Raw genomic sequence first — 20,520 nt, 5'->3', positions numbered from 1 at the left:
CGAAATGGCACTGCCTCCGGGGGTGAGAATCCTGGACTCGTGGCTGAACAACACCTTCCCGATCTCTTCCGCACCGCCGCGGACCCCCTCTCCCCGCGTGTGTCAGCCGGTCGACGGACGCTCTGGCGAGTGCCCGTCGCCTCCGATCTCCGATCGATACGCCGATCCCGCCACTTCCCGCCACACTTTCCCGACCTCGTGTCGTCGTTTTCGACTTTGTCCTTAACTCCGCATGCGTGTCCCCCGCAAATCTCGTTCTCGGGGCTTCTCGCACCCGCGGGGCGATCACGTTGCGGAGATCCGCTGATACTTTGCGCGCCGCTGGATCACTCTGCTCTCCCCGCGGGAACGCAATAATAATACGGGAACAACGTAAAGGATACACTCGATGCGTGTGTGCGCTCTCGCGAAAAAGCGAATCTGAGGGTATCTCTATCGACAAGCTGGATCACGAGGTGGCCTTGATGGATTCTCGCGAACTCCGAGCGACGAAGCGAGGCGACCCGTCGGACTTTTCCCGAGAATGACAGCCGAGAGTTCCGTTTCGGTCATGTGCGGACTTGAACAGCCACACGCGATTGGTGAACTTAATTCGAAGACCACGATGTTCTTGCGAGCGGCATTGACGGAGCAAATACTTGGTGCGTGTAAGTCGTACGTGTTATTAAGTCAAGACGAAACGTTTCGTCTGAAGAATCTCGATGAACGCTAAGTCGAACATAGAAACACTTGTAGAAACTGCAGGTGTTTTTGCTCTCTCTCTCTCTCTCTCTCTCTTCGTGTTACACTTCCGCGTGAGAGGGGAAAGGGGTGAACAGTCGGATTTCTACGTGTGTTTAAGATGAAACGTGACCGGATCTCCACGGGATCCTCTTCGGAGCGGCTCAACGCATAATTCGCACGACTGAGACGGAATCCAAGCTCAAATTCCGATGCGTCGGTCGAGTCGAGCAAGACGGTCAGAGTTTCACGTGGTGCTTGAGCTCTTGTCGATTCTCGTGGATGGCGAGCACGCGGCGAGCACTGCGACAGGGAACGACAGAGAGGACGGGGACTTGTTTTTTTTTCTCTCTTCTCTCTCTCTCTCTTTCTCTTTCTCTCTCTCTTTCTCTTTCTCTTTGTCTGCTCTCCGAATACCGACACGCGGATCACCGCAAGGCAGACGACAGGACCTCCAAACCGATAGTGCGTCGCGTGACGACGACGTGTCGCGGCCGCGGTGGAGTCGCGGACGGCCGCCGTTCGGCCGCGGACGGGAAGCGTGCACGACGATAGGCGGAACCACGCGTGCGCCGAGCATGCGGCGAGGCGTGGTCTACGCACTGGCCGTGGTGCACCGTCTCTTTTCGTCCGCGCGCGGCGCCCTTCGCACCCTCCGCCGTCGTCGCCTCGCGGCCGGCTCGCTCTCCCCGACGATCGTCTATCCGCGAACGGTGGCGCGACGCCCGATGCCCTCCGTGCGCCGCCACGTGGTTTTATTGGCCAAATAACGCGTACGACAAACATCCCTACTTTCATCCCTCCCGCCCTCCCTGCTGCCACCCCGGCTACCCGTCGTCCTCCCGCGCGACCAGAATCTCCTCTGTCATCCGCCGGTGTGTCGTAACAACTCTCTCTCTCTCTCTCTTCCTCTTTTCCTCCCCCTCTCCCTCCCTCTTGATCTCTCTCACCCTTTTCTCTCCACCTCGCGCCCTTTCGCGGCTGCACGTAGGCACTTTGCGCGAGAAGAGAGGCGATAGTCGTCATGGTGTAAATCGCGTTTACCCCTTGTCTCCCCCTGCCTCTCTCGCAAGTCCGTCCAACGCGATCTCTTCTTCGCAGAACCCCGCGCGCGGCTCCTCCGCGTCCTCACGCTCGCGAGTTCTCCTGACTATCCACTTCGTTTTTTAACACGATTTTAAATGCGATCGGCCGCGGATTCGGTGAATCGTGACACGCAATTAGATTCTACTGCCTTCAGTAAAGTAAAAGTAACGTTGACGTAAATTTGTTTCTAATTTTTGAGTTTATAAAAAAAATAACAATGGGGGGAGGGGGTTTTTAGATGTTTATGAAACTTCCATCCTGGGATGTTGCGTTTGAATATCGGGGGCAAATTATAATTATCGATTAATAGTTCACAAATCCGTGTAGCCACCGTCTGACGGGACTGCTGTGCGATTCACTTTATGCAGGCGACGCATACTGAGTAACGTAATTTCGGTTTACATTGCCCGTACAAAGTATCCTTTCTAACTTGATATCATCGCTTCGTCTTCCTCTCTTCCATATTTTCGCCGGCTCTGATATCGGCACACTCGTTACGTAATATCTTTTTTTTTATCAGTTTACTACAATTCTTTTGTATTTGATAATTCATGGAAATTGGTAAACAAGGGGATCAATAATTGTAATAAATATGTTAATCAGTATGATTTTTTTCCATTTTTATAACAAACGCTTTCTTTCGAGTTAAAACATGTATAAAAAGTACCTGAGCATTTTATTTCTTAATATCTCTTTTTAATTCATTTCACATCTTTATTTTATGCCCCATGCAACGTAATTTTAAGTACAGTTTTAAAGAATGATTAATTACTCCAGTTGTCTTAAAAATTACGGGAATGGCTGATTAAAAATAGATTCAACGCTAATGGAGAATTACGATGAATTTTACCGTCACGGGCGGCATGGCTCGATATTTTTTTCCCGAAGAAAATGGAATAATAAAATAACGTGTACAAGTTCTTACCGAAACGATCTGTATAATTGCAACAGATTAAAATGAAACAATAAAGATATATCGAGAGAAATATATCTCTTAAAAAAATATATATATATATATTATAGATATGTAAACGTGGCACTCACTGGTCAAGCTTTTCAACATTAATTAATTGTCAAATTATTCATTTTAAATAAAGTCTTTCCGTTACGAACGACAAACGAGACGATAATAGACGTTTCCATTATCCGGAGAGGGGGAGGAGGGAAAAAAATAACGGCACCCGCGCGCCGAAGATTTCCTCCAACCCGTTATTAATGCCACGTAACTACCCGCATACCCGACTACAGCTTTCCGTCCCGCCGGTTCCGCGTTACTTCGGCCTCCAGGGATGGTCGAGTTGCGACAGGAGGTGAGAGTGCGAGCGGCGCGAAGCGGGAAGCCGAGAAAAAGAATATTCTGAAAAAGCGAGAGGGACAGAGACAAAACGAGAGACAGGGCCGAGTTAGGAGCATAATCGCGTTACGTGGTGACTGGATTATACCGCGCCCACGTTTGTGAAGTGCATGCCGCGGACACACACACGTGCGCATTCCGCCCCGGTGTAAGTAGCCACCCCAGGACGTCAGGTACGTTGGACGTGAAGAAAGAAAGGGTAAGAGGACGCCAAAAATGCTCCCCTTATCCTCTCGGCTTCGGATAATTTTTTTCTCCCCCCACCCTCCTCTCGTCGTTTATCGCGAAACGGCAACTTCCCTTCGCGACTCTACAAAGCGCGTTCTGCGAATGCGTTTCCGCACACGAGGCGCGCATTAAGCGAATTCCCGTCGTTTCACGCGGCCGGAGCCGCGACGGACGCGGCGAACCTTCGCGGAGGGAGAGGGGAAGGGAATGACGCGTGTCGTAAAAAAGAGGATGGGGTAGAGAGAGAGAGAAAGAGAGAGAGAGAGAGAGGATAGTGGAAGGGACGTAAACGCGTTATTCGTTTAGGTGAAAAATAGATTTCATTCTCGCGAGTTTACAGAGAGAGCCATCTCTCCTATCGCGTTAAATTTTCACGACGGGCCCTTTGACGAATTTGAAAGTCGATTTTTTTTTCTCCTCGCCGGTGGGTGTCGCGCGGTGTCGCGCGAGCGAATTTAGAACCTTGGCGGAAACCAATTAATTCGTTAGCTCGACGATCGATTCTGCTCTTATGCGGCACACAAGCGGCCACACAAAAAGGAATACCTTCTAAATGAAATTACACGCGCGATCGAAAGCTATCTCCGACACGGAGGTTTGCTGTTTTTCAAATGAGCGCGATTTAATTGACGAATCGAGTTTCGTCATTTCTTCCTCCCAGTTTTTCTCTTCTATCACTTTTTTCACTGGTCTTGCTCGAGTCGAGTCTGGCTCTTCGGGAATAAAGGCGAGTGATTCAAATTAATGAATTGCTCTTTCTCTCCACGTCCTATTTTTCCTACAACCCAATTTAATATCCACGTTGCTTCACACCGCGCGAAGGAGCGCTTTTCCCCCACTCCCGTTTTATTTGCAAGGAGGACGGCGCTCCTCGCTCGCGGTTAGACGAGCTGCTGCGCGTCTCGAATTCCGGCGACGTTGGCGAGCGGGCGGTGCGGAGGTTCGTTTAATAAAATAACCTTGTTACCAACCCCGCGCTGGGGGTGGCGGTAGCCTGGATGGCGAAGGACAGGGGATGGGAGGGAGGGAGGAAGGGAGGCAAAGAGAGGGCGCGAGAGGATCCGAGACAGAAGAGCAACGTCGCGAAGCCGGCGGTGTGACGGGCACTGACGTAGCGCGGGGAAGGGGGGCGGGGGTGGCAGGGTACTGCGCGCCGTCGACGAGAAACGAGGGTCGGGGGAGAGAGAGAGAGAGACACGGCGGGGGTACTAATACATAAAGTAGCTTAAAGTAGAAAATTGTGGAAGCGTCGTGATGCCTGGTGATTGCGTTACCTCCGAGGCTTTGATTTAAAATGCAACGGGGGGGAACTGGCACCGGAGGAGGGTAGGAAAGAAGCGAAGAGGAAGGGAAGGAAAGTGAGTTTGAGGGAGGGGAAGGCGGAGGAGAGAGTCGAGCGGCATGGGGGTGTCAGAGAAAACGGGCCGCGCGGGGTTGCTGCGAGAGCGAGGGTGTGGACGGACGGATCTCCTGCCTGGAAGCCATGTTCCTCCTGCGAACGGAAGGGGAGGACGGCGAGAACGCGGGGGAGGAAGAAAACGAAGAAGAGTAGAAGGTGGTGGCGGCGGCGGCGACGACGATGATGGTGGTGCCACCGACGCTGTCGGAGAAGCTTCCACACATCCACACGAGGAGGCTGAGGGGAAAAGATAGATAGATAGAGAGAAAGAGAGAGAGCAAGAGAGAGAGGGAGGGAGGAAGCGGAAACGACGGGGGCGAAATTCTTTCGCGGACGATCCTGCAACATATCGCATCGACTGGTAACTTTGGCTCTCCGGCGACGTCTACTTTGTTGTTGCTCTTTCCATTCTTTCCCGTCGCGGTGTCTCGGCCCTTCCCTTCCAATGTCAGAGGCGCAATAATCCTTTATTAGGTCAACCCTCTCGACCCTATCGGCTGTGATCTCTTTTTCTCGTGATTTTTTTCTTTGCGAGAACGAAGACTTTTCTTTGTGTATATTTAATCGTTAGCTCAAAAGCATTTTATTGTCTCTCTAAAATATAAACATATCTTAAACTACTATAAGATATAATAATAATATACATATCAAAAATTAGTAAAAAAGTATTACATATCTTAAATATACATAATTCGAAGGAAATATTGAACAATTGAGCTTTTAATTTTATATTAGATTGAATGGAAATTAAATTAACTAAATTTTATTTTAGAACCTAAACTTACTAATAATGTAATCAGCAAATTATACGAAATTATTACACAATTATATTACGTAAATAATATAATATATAAAATATTGAATTCTAAATTTTGTAGGAATGCGATGGCGCTTCGCGTTTGATCGCCCGATAAATTCGAGTAGACCAACAATATATCCGATAACTCGATAAATTCTAGAACTTGCGAACTCATGCGCTTTAGGTTACTCGATAAGTCCAGATTACCTGCTAATCGTTTCGGACAAATTGGATTATGTTGGGCGCTCTTATAGGAAAGAGAGAGAGAGAGAGAGAGAGAGAGAGAGAGAGAGAGAGAGAGAGAGAGAGAGAGAGGAAAAGGGAAAGAATGTAAACTCCGCGACAAGCTAATTTCGTCGAGACGCGGCGAAAGGTAAAGTCATCACGCTTTAAAACAACGGATTGTTCAGGATTTTCGTGAAATCGGTTTTAACCTGAACACCAAGCTGAACACCGTCCGTGTTACTTGAAAAGTCGATGTTAAAACGGCTCGTCAAGTCGGATGGCATCTTTTTAATAAATTGAACCCTCAAAATACGATTAGGTGTAAACACCCTTGTTTTAAGGGAGGAAGGGCACGCGAGGGGACGCGCTTCGTAACATGACAGAGGCTTTCGTGACTGACGGCAGATAGACAGCCGGAGACTTCGGAGTTACTCGGTGATGCTACAGGGGCGAACTCGGGGGTGACAGATGATTTAGCGCCGGTATTCCCTGTGTCAATATAACATCACGGGCGGGGAATTACCCGCTCGAAGTGTGCCACGCGAGTGTCCTCGTTTTTCCTCCGTTCCATTTTTAATCCAGATAAGAATAACGTGATAATTGGATCTTAATGAAATTAATTTATTCTTACACGCAGCACGGTTAAAAATAAGCGCACGAATATAATTAATATTTGCATGTAACTAGGTTAAATAAGTTGTGGCTTGTATTACTAAAATACAAATAAATATGAATGAATAAGAATAAAAAGCTAATAAAACAAAGATAAAATACCAACTTATTTAAAAAATGCATAGATTTAATTCTTCCGCGTCTAGTAGTATGTATATATTTACCAAAAAATTCTATCTTTAATAAATATTAAGTTATTCAAGGAAAAATTAACTATTGATGAAAAAGTGCTATTGATTGATATTTATACACGGGAAAAAAATTAATCCAATGAAATGTGTAGTTGCGGGGTGCCAACTACAGATATACATTTTGTTGAATCAGTTACCTTTTTTTCTTCGTGTAGCTACGAGGAGAGCACCTATAATAATTAATTTTATTATAATTTAATCATTTTATTTCTTTCTTTACTATATTTGATTTGTCATTTTGAATTATATTTTAACCTTATTTCTGTACTCAGTAATGTCTTCAAAGTTTTTAAAAGTAACTAGGTAATATTCCAGTTTTCACAAAAATACCAACCCTAAAAGTGTTAACCGAATTATTGTTATTAATATTAACATTTTCGCCCTCTTAACTTTTATTGTCAAGATTAAGGAGATTCTTTTTTTCAGGAAATTCGAAATTTATTTTCGAAACATCGTTCAAAATATACAAATCCCAAATGAGTTAGGATTTCTCACGGATTTCTCACGAGAAATATTCCACTGTTAAAAAAATTTGCCGCGCTGACAAGTTACATATTCCCATCGCGCTGTGGGAGATCACACGCGCGCGAAATCCAGAACGAGAAATCGACCGACCGATGGATGGACGATCGATGTCGAATTTGATGAATCTAGTTTGTTAAACCGCGAGCGGGATTCGAGCCAGCGGGGTTGGGAAAGGGAGGGGTGCGGACTCGCGAGGGGTGTGACGAGGGTAAGAAAAATGACCGGCCGGAAGAGGAGATCCTTTACCGGTGGAATTCGAATGTCAATCCATATCCCCCTTTTTCCTCTGATCCCTTTTATCCTCGGGGACTTGGTCATAGGCGGGAGAGCGGGCGCAGGAAACGGAAAAGAAAAGTGGCGTCTGATCTCGAGGAGGATGTAACGCGCGAAGAGTAACAAGATCGTGAAGGATGAAGATGAGGGCGAAATTACATCGGAAGACCAGGGCGACGTCATCGATATTGACATTGCCGTTTACTTATTAAATTCACTTTGATGCGTCGTTAAATATCTGAGATAAAACAAGCGAATTGTAATTTCGGACAACGCATTACGAATTTTAACATTGATAGGGGCTCAAAGTTGATTTCAAGTTTCTGGATAACTATAAATCTTACATCTAAAAAAAAAACTATTTTTTTATAGATTAAATTATATTTTTTGTTAAAAACTGTATATATATATTTTTATAGTAAATTTTGATACGCGTAATATCAATGATAAAATTAATTTACTATTTGTTCGGCATTACTGTGATTGAATTCGCGCTTAAACTTTACGGTAAAATAAATTCCAGTCTCAAAAGTGTATCGCGAGGGCGTATATTGCGAATCTCGTTGCGCGCCTCGAAGCGATCTTGAATCAGGATCAAATGGAGATTCTCGGAGCTTGCCGTGCGCATTTAACATCCGCACCGATATCGCAGCGCAACGTCGAAAAGAGTAATTGATATCGTTAGATATCGGACGGGGATGCGCCTTCGATCTTCAGCGCGAGGGAAGATCGGTGCATCCGCGTTAATCTCGATAACCCGATCTGTCAGACGTCTTTCTTTTTCGCTCGTTGTCTGTCGAAGATTGTTTCAGACTCGATTTCCACCGAAACAGCACGGTACACCTCGGCTCTCTCTCATCCCGATTACTCTACGTAACTCTTGCTCTTCTTCTTTTTTTCTTCACCAACGAGTACGTTGCTCGCGTGTAAATCCTTCCCAATCGATCTCCGATATATTTTCATTATTATTTTTTGTAATACGTAGACGCGAAAATACGCGCGATAAAGTTCCCAATTCGCTTCCTGTTAGTGGTGCTTCCGATTGAGCTCTCCCATTTTACTGAGAATCGATCCGAAACTTTGTAATCACCACTTTTTTTTTAACGCATTTTAACGCACATGAATGGTTATCACATTTTTTTTTAAGGATATCGTATTGAATATGATAATCTCGCGGAGCCGATAAGAGCCCCCTTATCGTCGATCCAAGCACTTTCCGCCCTATACACGCCCTGTCTCATGGGCGAGGCAGACCGCTCCGCGGAATTCTTTGAAAAACTACTTCGTAAAATTGGGGACGCGTCGCGCGGCACGAGAAGGGAGGAAACGAGGCAGCCGAATGAATAATAAATACGGTTATCGTTTAGTTGATATTTTGAAGAGGGGGCGCGGACGGAAATTCACCGCCTGCCCTCCCCCTCCCTCTCCCCGCTCGCCGAGAGATCGGAGTGAGAAAGGGATCAAAGCGGATCGGAGATGAAGGCCAAGGGAGATCCGTCCTCTCGTTACATTTCTGTACTCCTATTGCTCGAGATAGCCCGACCACGAATCACATGGTGTATCGTATTGATAGCATAACAATATCAATCGCCGATCATCACCGACGAATACCGCGATCAAATTTATATCAAGAACGTTAAAGCGCGTAATCATATTGCGAGCGTTGATGTCGTAACGTATTGCGGAGAAACAACATACGATTCGCGAGATAGGGACGAAAATGAGATAAAAGCACAACTGAAAAATTATAATAGATTATGATGTCTGAAGTACGTATTAAAAGAAATCGTTAGACATGCTGGATCGGCAGTAGTGATTAAGTAAGATGAAAGAAACGTATAAAGACCTGCGAAACATATTCATTTTTGTTTTCTCGATTTAAGATTGATGTCTAACTATATATGTTATTTAATATACAGTTTTGTACAATATTATATATATATATAATAATTTTAAATTTGTTTTATTATACTTATACTATAATTTTATTATACTATTATATTATATTGTACTACTTTTAAATTCGTAGAGTCAAATTTCACCCAATTTGTTTTTTAATCATTCCTGTAAGTCGCCATTGCTTGATATGACGTTAATTTAACTAAAATAATAGAATGAACATTCATATTATTTAATAGAGTTATATAAAAGTATATTAAATAATATTAAAATTTTATATACGTATATATATCTCGATTCGTGGGCCTCGGAATCCACAACGAAAACGCGTCGAGGTAGTTTCGCTCTCTCCGAGTGTAGGATAGCTGGGCGATGGAGCGGCTAATAACGATAACGATGCCAGAAACGATAATAGAGTTGGGGGTTTCCGCGGTTTCCACGGCTCTCCCAGGGCGCTGATTGCTGGAACGTTTCGCCGTCGGGATGCATCCAGCGCAACGGCGATGCTGCCTCTCGCCCGGCAATCGCTACCGCCACCGCCGAAACGCAAACCCTCGGTGCATTAATTTAAATGCAGGATATTCCACCCCAATCGAATCAGTCTGAATAAGTCAATTTTTATTTTATACAACGGAAACGTAATCTTTTTTCCTGTTCCTTTTTTCTTTTATTTCTCGAAGCGATCTCCAGATTCAAATTATTTGGAAGAATTGATAATGTTTTAAATTAAAAAATATATTTGTTCATGATAATCTTTTTTGAAGTTATATTTGAGAAAGAAATTTTAATAAGAAATATTTTATATAAAAATATGTGTAACTGCATGTTTTTTGCATAAAATTTCTTATCAGGAAATATAAACACAATATGGAATAAACTAAAGTGACAAAAAATATACTAACAAAAACTAAAATGAAATTAAAAATATAAATGTCTCTTTCCGTTACGAGAAGGGGAATGCTAATAAAATGTCTAAGGGCATCGGCGTCGTTGTCGTCGTCACCGAGACCGAGACCTCGGCGATGTATGGGTGCGAGTACGGGCGCAGATGGAGGCTGTAACAAGTACACAATGCGATGCAAATTGGTTAGACTCGGTATGCCGCGCCAGGCCAGTCAATCGCCCGGCCGGTTGCCTCCAGTCGTGGCGGTATCGCGCGATGGTATTACTAACATCGCTATTCTATTATGACGTTACGACTACCCGAGCAGCAGCAGCCTATTACGATGCCGACTCCCTTCCCCCAGGCACTCGATTCGCGATAACTCGTTAACTATAGCGGTCATCGAGACTCTCGCCGGGGAGAGACAATACCGGAATGCCCGCCTGCGGCCGACTTCCCGATTGATTCTCGTTACACGTTCGACTGATTCTCTTGCCTCAATTGGCGGTCCCAAGTTGGAAACTCGCTTTTTTAACACCCCTGTCGATGTCCCCTTCGAGACACCCTGATTGCAAAGATCCAATGGTATTTATATTTAAGTAGCGACACAATTTGAAAATAAAAATAGATATATTTAAAAAATTGTTTAAGCTATATAAAACTGCTGATTATAAAACTGACTTACTACTTATGATACAAATTTATAAATTAGAGTCTATGGTTCTTTTTTGATCCATATCGAAGGAATGTCGAAGCTTTAATATCTGATGCAAATAAAAGAAAAGAAAACGCTTCTCGTGTACGTTGAACGTTACTCCAAATTTATCAATTTTTTATTTCAGCTTATTGTATATTAACTCTTGTGAAATTTTTGTATAATAATAATTGCACTATAATTATAGTTAAATATTAATATTAAAGATCGACATTGACAAAAGGAACGCAAGAATTATTATATAATATATAATCATTTCATATTTGAAAATTAGATTTATTAATACCAACATTTCTTCATAGTTACAAAATAATTTTCGTTTTCTTATCACATTATTTAAGGTATTTTTTTATACATAACTTTTATAGGAATACATACATATGAATACACTGTAACAATTATAGGAACATTGTCATAAGATAAAATATGCATATATTAGAACAGACATAAATGCATATATATATATATATTATATAAAAACGTACAAAAATGGTTGTTTGACACAAAAACGGAACATGTATCTTAAATTAGTCGGTGAAACAATACTTCTTTTTAGCTGGCGGCCTATTATCATCGTTATCCAAATTATATCGTTTTTTATTTGCTGTCCCCCTAGATAAACCACTGGGCTCTCCAAACTGATTAGGACCTTGTTCTTCCTCGTCGGAAGATTCATCCTCGTTCTTAATATGCAACAAGGAACTCATAGGCTCGTTGAAATCAGAGATCTTTACCGTGGTCATCCCGCTATAAAAAAAATCCAATTCGTTAACAGTACATTTTTACAAACATGCATTTTCATACAACGTACTTCTGTTTACGGTAAAGCTCGTGGAATTGCTTGTGATTATTCAAATCTGCAAGCTTCTGTAGGAACTTTTCATCGTGGCTGATTATGATCAATTGGAAGTTCTTTTGATGTCTTGATCGCAACTCGACTACCCTGTAACATGTATCATTTGCGTTACAATATGTCATTTATAGTTATACTCGCTAATTTAGGCTTCAGATAAAAATACACATATACTTGGTTAGCATATCCGCTAAGCTGTTCGCATTTTCTTCGTCCAAATTCGTCGTTGGTTCGTCTAACGCGAGAATGCCGCAATTTTTACAAAATGTTTCTGCCAAAGCGAGTCTTATAATTATCGATGCCAATACCTGCAAAATTCAATTGTCAATATAACGGTTTTATTTTATTATACATACACCTGATGATTTCTTAACTAAATACTAATTACCTTCTGTCCAGCACTACAACGTCCTTTCATATCCATTTTACAGCCATGCTTGGTTTGAACCAACTTATAGTTGTAGCTCCTTCTGTTACTACCTACGCCCTCCGTAGGCTCCGTGCAGATCTCAATACTGGTTGTATCTGTACCCTTGTAAACGTGCTTCCATAACTTCTTCATTATCTTATTGACCGTCGACATACGCTCCTCATGGTATTCGAGCATCGCTTTATCCAGTATCTTGTTGTAAGCTTGTAGATTGGCTATAGTATCTTCTTGAACCTAAAATTACACTAGTCAGATTTTTGGAACCATAACCAGAGTATGTATTCAATCACAAAACTATATTTCGCACATAAAAAAATACCTTACCGTTAATTCAATGCACTTTTTAGTATAATTCCGACGAGCTAATCGATATTCTTCTTTTCGTAATTCCTGCGTATATTGTCTGATTACTCTCTCTAATTCTTCCTGATTTCCCAATGCCAGATTTTTCTTTAAAAAAATGCGATTGAGCAAATCATTAATTAATATGACAGACTATATAAATATTAAAAGCAAATTGATATGTAACTTACTTGCCGAAGCAATGCTTCCTTTTCGTTTTCTAATTGCTCCCATTTATTCATCATCTCTTTATAATTCATATTTTTCAATTTTTCATTCAAGTTTTTGTACTGCTCTTTCAAAGTCTCCAATATTTCCTTAATTTTACGTAAAGTTATGTTGTCGATTAATTCTCGCTTTCCGATTTCCTGAGAAATAATATCCTCCTTCAATTTGCTTATCGCCTGCTCTATGTCGTTTTTCTTGTTCACAAGTTCCGTTAACGAATTCTTATAAGTCTCTATCTCGCGCTCATAGCTCGTGAGTTTCTCAAGTACATTGCTATTAACAAAAGAATTGACCTCGTCCAATATTTTATGTAAATCAGACAAACGTCTGGCATTTTCGGACATTAATTTTCTGTCGGCTTCTTGCTTTTGCCAATTTTCTGTCTATAAAAAAAGGAATTTTATCTTATACAAGTTTTACAAATTGTAAATTACGACATTTTTTTCCATCTTATTGCTAATTATTCAGAGGTTAAAAACAAACCTTGGTCTTTTCCAATTGCCTACTTCCAGAATTCAATTCACTCTCAGCAAGTGCCAAATCTTTTCGTAACTTTTCCATCGTTTCTCCTACGGTAATTTCCCGCGCATATAAATCGTCCTGCTTGTCTTTCAAATGTTTTAACTTCTGCATATCGGTATGTATCTTTAATTGCTCCTCATGTAGCTCGTTATACATCGCTCTAGCGTCCTGCAATCTCTCATTATGCTTGTTCAATTTGAGTTGCAAGGCATCAATATGATTACGAGCCTCTCTAAGAGACGTTCTCAAAGACTCTCGTTGCATCTGTGCTTCTTCTATAGTCCTTTTGGTTTTAACTCCTATACGCGCACGTAAAGAAAAATTAATTAATAATTATAAATTATTATTAATTAGTTTTAGAAAGAATATCAATATAATATTACCAGCACTGGTCATTTGAGTATCCAAGTTGTTAACTGCTCTCTTCAATTGCTGTATTTCATCTATGCACCGATCCCAGAATTTAATATCGCCAATCATATTTTTATATAGCAACAACTTCTTCTCAGGCTCTGCTTTTGACGCTTCTAAATTCTTAACGGCCATTTTTGACTGCGCCACACTGTTCTGTGCCCTTTTTAACTTTTCCCTAATGAAAAGAAAAATTAATATAAATATAAAAATTGTAACTTCAAAACCAGATTTAATTTGGAACAATTAAATAAACTCACTCCAATGTCTTTAAGTAATGTGTTTCACATTCAATGACCTTTTCGACAATAGGTTTCAATTGCAGCATATTGTTATATTTTTTTTGTTCTTTCTCTAGTTCCCGCTCACATGTCTTTAAACGATCGGGTTGATTACGTATTATATCGCTTTCGATTTCTTTGATTAAATCTGCAACTGTATCTTTTTTGTCAAAGTTTCTATGACATAAGGGGCAACAAGGATTATTTGCAGATAATTGTTTAACGTATTCCTTGTAAGCTGTAGCTTGGTAAGCATAGATTCCTCTCTTGTCCTGAAGATCCTTTACGATCGTTGATTGGAACAACAAAGCTTCATCGAAATCTTTGTAATCGCATACTGTAGATATCTTTTCTTTATCATCTAAAAAGGAAAGAAACATTTTAAATGACCACTTGAACAATATTATATATGTCATGAAATTATAAATATATATATATAGAATATTCTTACTGTGTAGATCTGTCGTCATTTTCTTAATGTCGGATTCTATATGTCGTGCTGTTGTCTCGAAGGCAGTAGTTTTACGTTCTTGTGCTTGAATCTCTCGTGTTAAGGCATTTGTTTCTTTTTCCTTGAAGTTTACAATTATAAAAAAATTTTACACATAAGCAATGTACATAAATGTAAAATTAATTACATACCGATTTCTGGTGAAGGCGCTCCAAAGTATCTTTCAATTTTATTTGTCCTAATTCTTGAGTATTTAATAGTACTTTGATACTATCTCCATGCTTCCTTCTTAAATTCTCCAGTTCTTCTTCTTTAGCTTGTAACGCCGATTTTTTTAATTCAAATTCTGCCGTTAAAGAACTTAATTTATGCAAAGAAGAAATTTCGTCATCAATCGCATTTAAAGTTGTTTCGATGTTATCTCTGGATTTTATTTTGTCTGCGATATCAGCTTTAACAGAATCGACATTCAACGCACTACTAAGTTCGTCAATTCTTTGTTTTGCCGTTTGAAGTTTTTGTTCGATGGACTTCAACTTATTTCCCGCTGCACCAATCTACATAAAAAAATTGACACAATACTTTTCGAAAAAATTGAACATTTCTATTAACAAACTCGTACTAACCTGTGCTATTTGGTTTCGAATTGTGTTTATGTCGTCTCTTATCTCTGTTATCTCCTTCTCTTTGAGAACCTTCTCTGAATCTATTTTTGAGTAATTGCTGCGCAGTGTATCAACTTCCCTTTGTAATTTCTTTTCCTCTTTCTGCATGGCCAATCTATTTTCCTCTACCTCTTTTTCTAATGTTCGCATCTTTTCTTCCAATCTTTTTGTAAGAGCCTTCACCTCTGTGCATTAAATTTTTGTATGATTCAACAATGCAAAGGGAAAAAAATGAAGCAGTCTAATGCTAAGAAATTGTGAAATTAACTATTCTTAAATGTACCTATTTCTGATACATCTGATTCCACTATATCAAAATTCCAAGCTTGCAATGCCTCATTTAACAATTGATTGCGGCGAGCCATTCTTCTTTCGTGATCTCTCACCTGTTGTTTTAATGTACCTACAGTTTCTCTTCGTGTTGCTAAAATATTTGAAATTCGAGTTGCTTTTTCGGAAATACCTTTGACCTCAGCTTCATTCTGTAAACAAAGTACAATTTCTTATATCGTTATTTATTATATTTGTGTGCTGTGTGCGTGCGTGCGTGCGTGTGTGTGTGCGTGTGTGTGTGCGTGTGCGCGCGCGCGTGCTACATAATATTGTTGTAATATTTATTATACCTCTGCTATTTCATCATTCTTCTCCCTCAATACAGTATCGTACGATTCTATGCGCACATTTAATTCCTCTGTTGTTCCCTCAAAGATATTCTTTATATTTTCCTTCAATTTTTCATATCGTTCTTTTTGTATATTGAATTCCATTTTCTTTTTTCCTGAAAAATTTTTTCTTTGACTCATATTTTTAATGAATTTTTGTTAAACTTACCTTCCTCAGTCTGGATATTTTTATATTCCGTATTAAGTTGCTGCACTTCTTCCATTTTCTGTTTCACAGGTACAAGCTGTTTTTCGATATCATTAATTTTTTCCTTTGCAGTATCCAATCTTTTTTTGTGCTCCTTGAGTTTATTCTCTTTATCTTCCACTTCAGACACGAGTACATTACAAGTTTGTTTTTGTGCTTTTAAAGTTCGAATATCGCCTTGTAACTCTTTCTGAAGCTTTAAAATAGACTCCAAGGCTTTATTAAATCTTGCACTATCAAATATCTCATCAAATCTATCTTTTAACGTTTTGCCTTGGTCAAATGGCCAATTAAGCTCATCTTGATGGCAAAATATAACGTAATTTAGAATTGATTTTGAAACACCCAATGCTATACTAATCTCTGCATCAACGTTAGCACATCGATTGGTTATTGATGCTTTCTATTTCAGGAATAAAATAATAAGATTTAAAGGAATTCAATAAGATATGATCTACAAGTCTAAATTGTAAATATTTTGAAACACATTTACCTGTTTTTTATCTTTACTTATTATGGTTACAGTACTGTCGAGAGTCTTAAATTTCCTTTTATCTCCTTGTGTTGATGACTCAATTGTCCTTGCTACTGTATAACTCTTACCCATGGCATCAATTACCTCAGCTTTGACAACACCTCTCACCTATAATAAATCTGCCTATTTTTAAATCCTTTTAAGAAAATCCAAATAAAAAAGAAACTTGATATAATCACAAGATAAAATCCAAAAGAAGACTAGCCTAAGCTAGGCTACACAATTGAAGAAATGATAAGTTTTTTAACTTTGCTGTAACAAATTTATACTACTTGTTCCAATCTAAATATATCCAAATTATAATAATTATCTAAAAACATTGTCATATAAAGTAAAATATATTACATTCTATAAATATCTAGATGCCACTGACATGTAATGTAACAAAGGCAAAGACACATATACAAAAAATACACAGACTCGTAATTAATCAATGTTATGGTAATAAATCAGTAACTACTATCATACCGAGCCGGTCGTTGCCAGCATAGGATCATGCACGAAGGATTTTCCCTTTTCGGAACCCGGTGGAAACTCGCCGGTCGTCGCAAACTTCAGCGCCTCGATGATGGTCGTTTTCCCGGTGCCGTTCGGGCCCAGGATGAGCGTGAGCGGACAGGAGAAACGTATCAACGCGTCCTCGCTGTCGTCACCGAAATTACGAATGCCGCGGAGCGACAGTCGCCGTACCTTAGACATGTTGTTACTTCGTTCACTTCCGCAACAGGATCAATGATCACCGGCCACGACCGCACGTTGTTGCAGTCTCACCGTTGAAATGCCCTTTCCCCCCAGAGATCCGAACGTGAGGGTCTATTTCTGCAATTAAAACCGACGTTTCTTTCACCTCCGCTCGAACAACGAAGCGATGACACGCGCGTGAGAGTCGGGAAAATGCATTCGCGTTTTCGCGTACGTGTACGAGACAATTCACGGAAAACGATGAAGCTTGAGGTTCGAGACAATTCGAAGACACTCAACGATAAAACGCGCCAAATACATGTAACGGCGCAGTCTCGGTATTACGCAGTTGAAGTAGAAGGGGGGGGATACATTCAAAAGCGCGTTCCGAAATATCCTGACTGAAAATTATAACATACGTGACGTTTCCTCGAATCGAATTCGTTTTTTTCTCTTACCTTCCTTCTTACGTGTCCTTATTTTCTTCTTTTTTTTAATTGTCTTTTCATTTTCTTTTTTCTGTCGCAATCTGGCCGTTTGTTACGTGATCGAGAAAAAGAACGGACCTGAATTGACGATTTTCACGAACGATTACGTCATTTCCGACCCGGCGTTCTCGTTCTCGGCGCATTTAGCTCATGCTCGCGTCGATGCGTCGTGCCGTTCTGCGCGGTCGTGTCGTGCAGGTCTCGTGTTTCGTAGTCTTCAAATTGTCTTAACGAAATATGATAGACTTTCGTACAAATTCGGGGAAACCTGATCCCGACAATGGAAGGTACAACAATACCAATATACCGGGTAAGTCAAGGGATCTCGAGCATCACGTGTATACTTTTTTGGAGTCGCTCCAAACTTTTTTCCGTCTTCCCTCTTTCCACTTTTCTTTTCTATTTTGTTAAGTAATGGAAAATCTCTTTGAACATTGAAGAGCGGATTATCGTGTAATTATATATCTCAGTACCAGAATTGTGTTGTCGCGAATAATCATTTGCTCGTTTTTTAGATATGTAACGATGTGTGTTCCTAACCTATTGCGCCAATGAACCTCTATAGTCGTAGTTTCTTTTTTTAAATATCGATGACAATTATAATTATGGAACTGTCGAGAAGATACATGTCGTAAGCGTATCTATATAAGTTGATAAAGGAGAGAGTCTCTATTTTAGAAGAGATTAAAAATAATGTTTGTTATGTATTAGGTGTATTCAAGAATCCCTAAACAACTAGTGAAAAGATTTAATGAATTATAAGCAAATTTATACAGAAATAAAGAAAAAAATCACTTAGTTTCCTATATCACTTATATATCAGGGCACTTAAATTTTATCTTTCAGTTACTTCACAACAAGGTTTAGCCTCGCTTAGTCCATATTTAAATTTTGACCCATCATATCTCCCGGTCAGTCAACCAGAGTTTATATTTCCCGACGGTGCTGTGAAGCAGCGGGGCCGCTTCGAATTGGCCTTCAGTCAAATTGGAGCTGCATGCATAGCTGGTGCGGGGATTGGTGGTGCATCGGGTCTATACAGAGGCGTTAAGGCGACGTCTATCGCTGGCGAGACTGGCAAACTCAGAAGAACACAGTGCGTGTCCTTGTCATTTGACATTTTTATCTTTTAATAGCTGAAAAGTCATATGTGTATGTGCCTTTTCTTTCCAGATTGATTAATCATGTCATGAAGGGTGGCGCAAGTATGGCAAATTCACTCGGTGTGATAATGATAATGTACACCTGTGCTGGAATAGGTCTGACTTGGCTCAGAGGAACCGATGACAGTTTAAATACAGTAGCTGCAGCTGCCACAAGTGCCACGGTGTTCAGATCACCTGGTATGGAGCTTGATCTGTGTCTACACACACACACACAACACACACACACACACACACACACATATACACACACACACACAAGCTTTATTTATTAATACATATATATATTATTAGTAAACTTTTATATATTTATTACTTATTTCCATTAGTGTATTATTCATGTTATATTTATTATAATACAAAACAATGTGTTAAATTTTAGCTGGAATCAGGAAAGCTGGTATTGCAGGTGCCATCGCGGCAGGAGTTGCAATGATGTACTGTGCCTATAATAATGGAGCCTTGTCGTTGCATCGTGTGAATGGATGGAAACATGCGGCGTAAGAGTGTGTACATGTTTTAAGTAAAGGGTTTAGCTAAATTATAGTCATATCGAAAGTTTTTACTACATATTCCGTGATGCTAATGCTGCAACAATCCAATATGCAAACAGCAGTGTTATAATGTAAATAAGTTAAAGATTTCACAAATTTACAAGTTACATTAATATATCTAAAAAAATATTGCAATAAAAGCACATGCCAAAAGTTTGTACATATTAAAAAAATATGTATATTAGAAAAAAAATTATAACTTACAGTAAAATTGTACAGAAAATATTAAAAATGTTTTATTATATTTAAGTAGTAATAATGCAATGTAAAATTAATTAAAATTTTGTACAGAATTTTCATTCAAAAGTTTTATTTATTTCTATTGTCAGTGTCTTCTCTGTAAAATTTTTTAATTTTAATATACATATTTTTTTAAACAGATGTTTATATTTGAATATATATTTTTTATTATATATACATTTATATATAATAAATATATAGTAAATAAATATGTATAGATTATATATTGCGCAAAATATTTTAGCAAAAACTTAAAATTTAATTCTGGAAATATATGCTGATTGATCAAGATTTATAATAGTTTCTATACATTCACAAAGTAAAAATGTTGTTATTACAAAAATATGTATAATACACACATTAGATTTATAATAGTAAAGTTTCAATTTGAAAAAAATTTATTAAAAACTTGGAAAAATCTTTTTATTTTAATTGGACAGATTTTGGACAAATAAATTTTTAAACTAATAAACTAAGCCTCTTTCCTATTTTTGTAAATTATTTTTATAGTATTATAAATAAATCAGATTATATATGATAAATTATATCTTGTATATGATAATTATATATTATTAATAATATTATTAATAATTGACAAAACATATAGGAAATCTCTCTTGCGAGACTATCAAACTTGATAAACTTCCTAATATAATTTCTTTCTTTTTGCAGATTGATATAACAAATTGACATCCATACTGTAAAAGATCTCTGATGCGTTTTCGTACCCTCATGTTACCTTGTACATAGAAAAACTTATCGTACGACGCAAATAAATTATTGAAGGGATATTAGAACAAATAAATTATTGAAACCAACAAAATGCGTGTGTGTATT

The 20,520-nt window shown here is 39.5% G+C and overlaps 2 protein-coding genes across 3 annotated transcripts; one reads left to right on the top strand and one right to left on the bottom strand.

The window, feature by feature from the left end:
- Nucleotides 1-11,229: 11,229 nt before the first annotated feature.
- On the bottom strand, nucleotides 11,230-17,737 carry LOC105831670 (DNA repair protein RAD50). The gene is made up of 17 exons (XM_012671961.3): nucleotides 17,026-17,737; nucleotides 16,516-16,665; nucleotides 15,984-16,425; nucleotides 15,776-15,930; nucleotides 15,436-15,634; nucleotides 15,114-15,337; nucleotides 14,679-15,044; nucleotides 14,488-14,608; nucleotides 14,016-14,397; nucleotides 13,728-13,933; nucleotides 13,306-13,643; nucleotides 12,786-13,205; nucleotides 12,577-12,702; nucleotides 12,211-12,486; nucleotides 11,997-12,130; nucleotides 11,781-11,912; nucleotides 11,230-11,716 (listed from the first exon to the last, which is right to left on the bottom strand). The coding sequence occupies exons 1-17, from the start codon at nucleotides 17,254-17,256 to the stop codon at nucleotides 11,497-11,499; spliced, it is 4,122 nt and encodes a 1,373-aa protein (XP_012527415.1). The 5' UTR covers nucleotides 17,257-17,737; the 3' UTR covers nucleotides 11,230-11,496.
- Nucleotides 17,738-17,869: 132 nt separating this feature from the next.
- On the top strand, nucleotides 17,870-20,501 carry LOC105831672 (mitochondrial import inner membrane translocase subunit Tim23). 2 transcript variants are annotated; one of them, XM_012671967.3, is made up of 5 exons: nucleotides 17,870-18,036; nucleotides 18,573-18,822; nucleotides 18,900-19,069; nucleotides 19,272-19,389; nucleotides 20,356-20,501. In XM_012671967.3, exons 1-5 carry the CDS (start codon nucleotides 17,964-17,966, stop codon nucleotides 20,363-20,365), a joined length of 621 nt encoding a protein of 206 aa, XP_012527421.1. In that variant the 5' UTR covers nucleotides 17,870-17,963; the 3' UTR covers nucleotides 20,366-20,501. The 2 variants fall into 2 exon arrangements, with proteins under 2 accessions (XP_012527421.1, XP_012527422.1); XM_012671968.3 differs by having other exon boundaries at nucleotides 17,871-18,036; nucleotides 19,272-19,395.
- Nucleotides 20,502-20,520: the final 19 nt, after the last annotated feature.

The sequence above is a fragment of the Monomorium pharaonis genome, chromosome 8 (assembly GCF_013373865.1).
Source record: "Monomorium pharaonis isolate MP-MQ-018 chromosome 8, ASM1337386v2, whole genome shotgun sequence".
Taxonomy (NCBI): domain Eukaryota; kingdom Metazoa; phylum Arthropoda; class Insecta; order Hymenoptera; family Formicidae; genus Monomorium; species Monomorium pharaonis.
Note: the sequence above shows the minus strand (reverse complement) of the source record. Positions and strands in the feature narration are given on the sequence as shown.

Bases quoted from the DNA above. Each gene is read 5' to 3' on its own strand.
- LOC105831670 (XM_012671961.3), bottom strand. From the start codon at position 17,256: ATGTCTAAGGTACGGCGACTGTCGCTCCGCGGCATTCGTAATTTCGGT. The intron at 15,338-15,435 runs GTACATTTAAGA...TTTAATGCACAG, and splicing joins ATCAGATGTATCAGAAATAG to AGGTGAAGGCTCTTACAAAA. The intron at 14,398-14,487 runs GTAAGAATATTC...TTTCCTTTTTAG, and splicing joins AATGACGACAGATCTACACA to ATGATAAAGAAAAGATATCT.
- LOC105831672 (XM_012671967.3), top strand. From the start codon at position 17,964: ATGATAGACTTTCGTACAAATTCGGGGAAACCTGATCCCGACAATGGA. The intron at 18,823-18,899 runs GTGCGTGTCCTT...TTTTCTTTCCAG, and splicing joins GGCAAACTCAGAAGAACACA to ATTGATTAATCATGTCATGA. The intron at 19,070-19,271 runs GTATGGAGCTTG...GTTAAATTTTAG, and splicing joins CACGGTGTTCAGATCACCTG to CTGGAATCAGGAAAGCTGGT.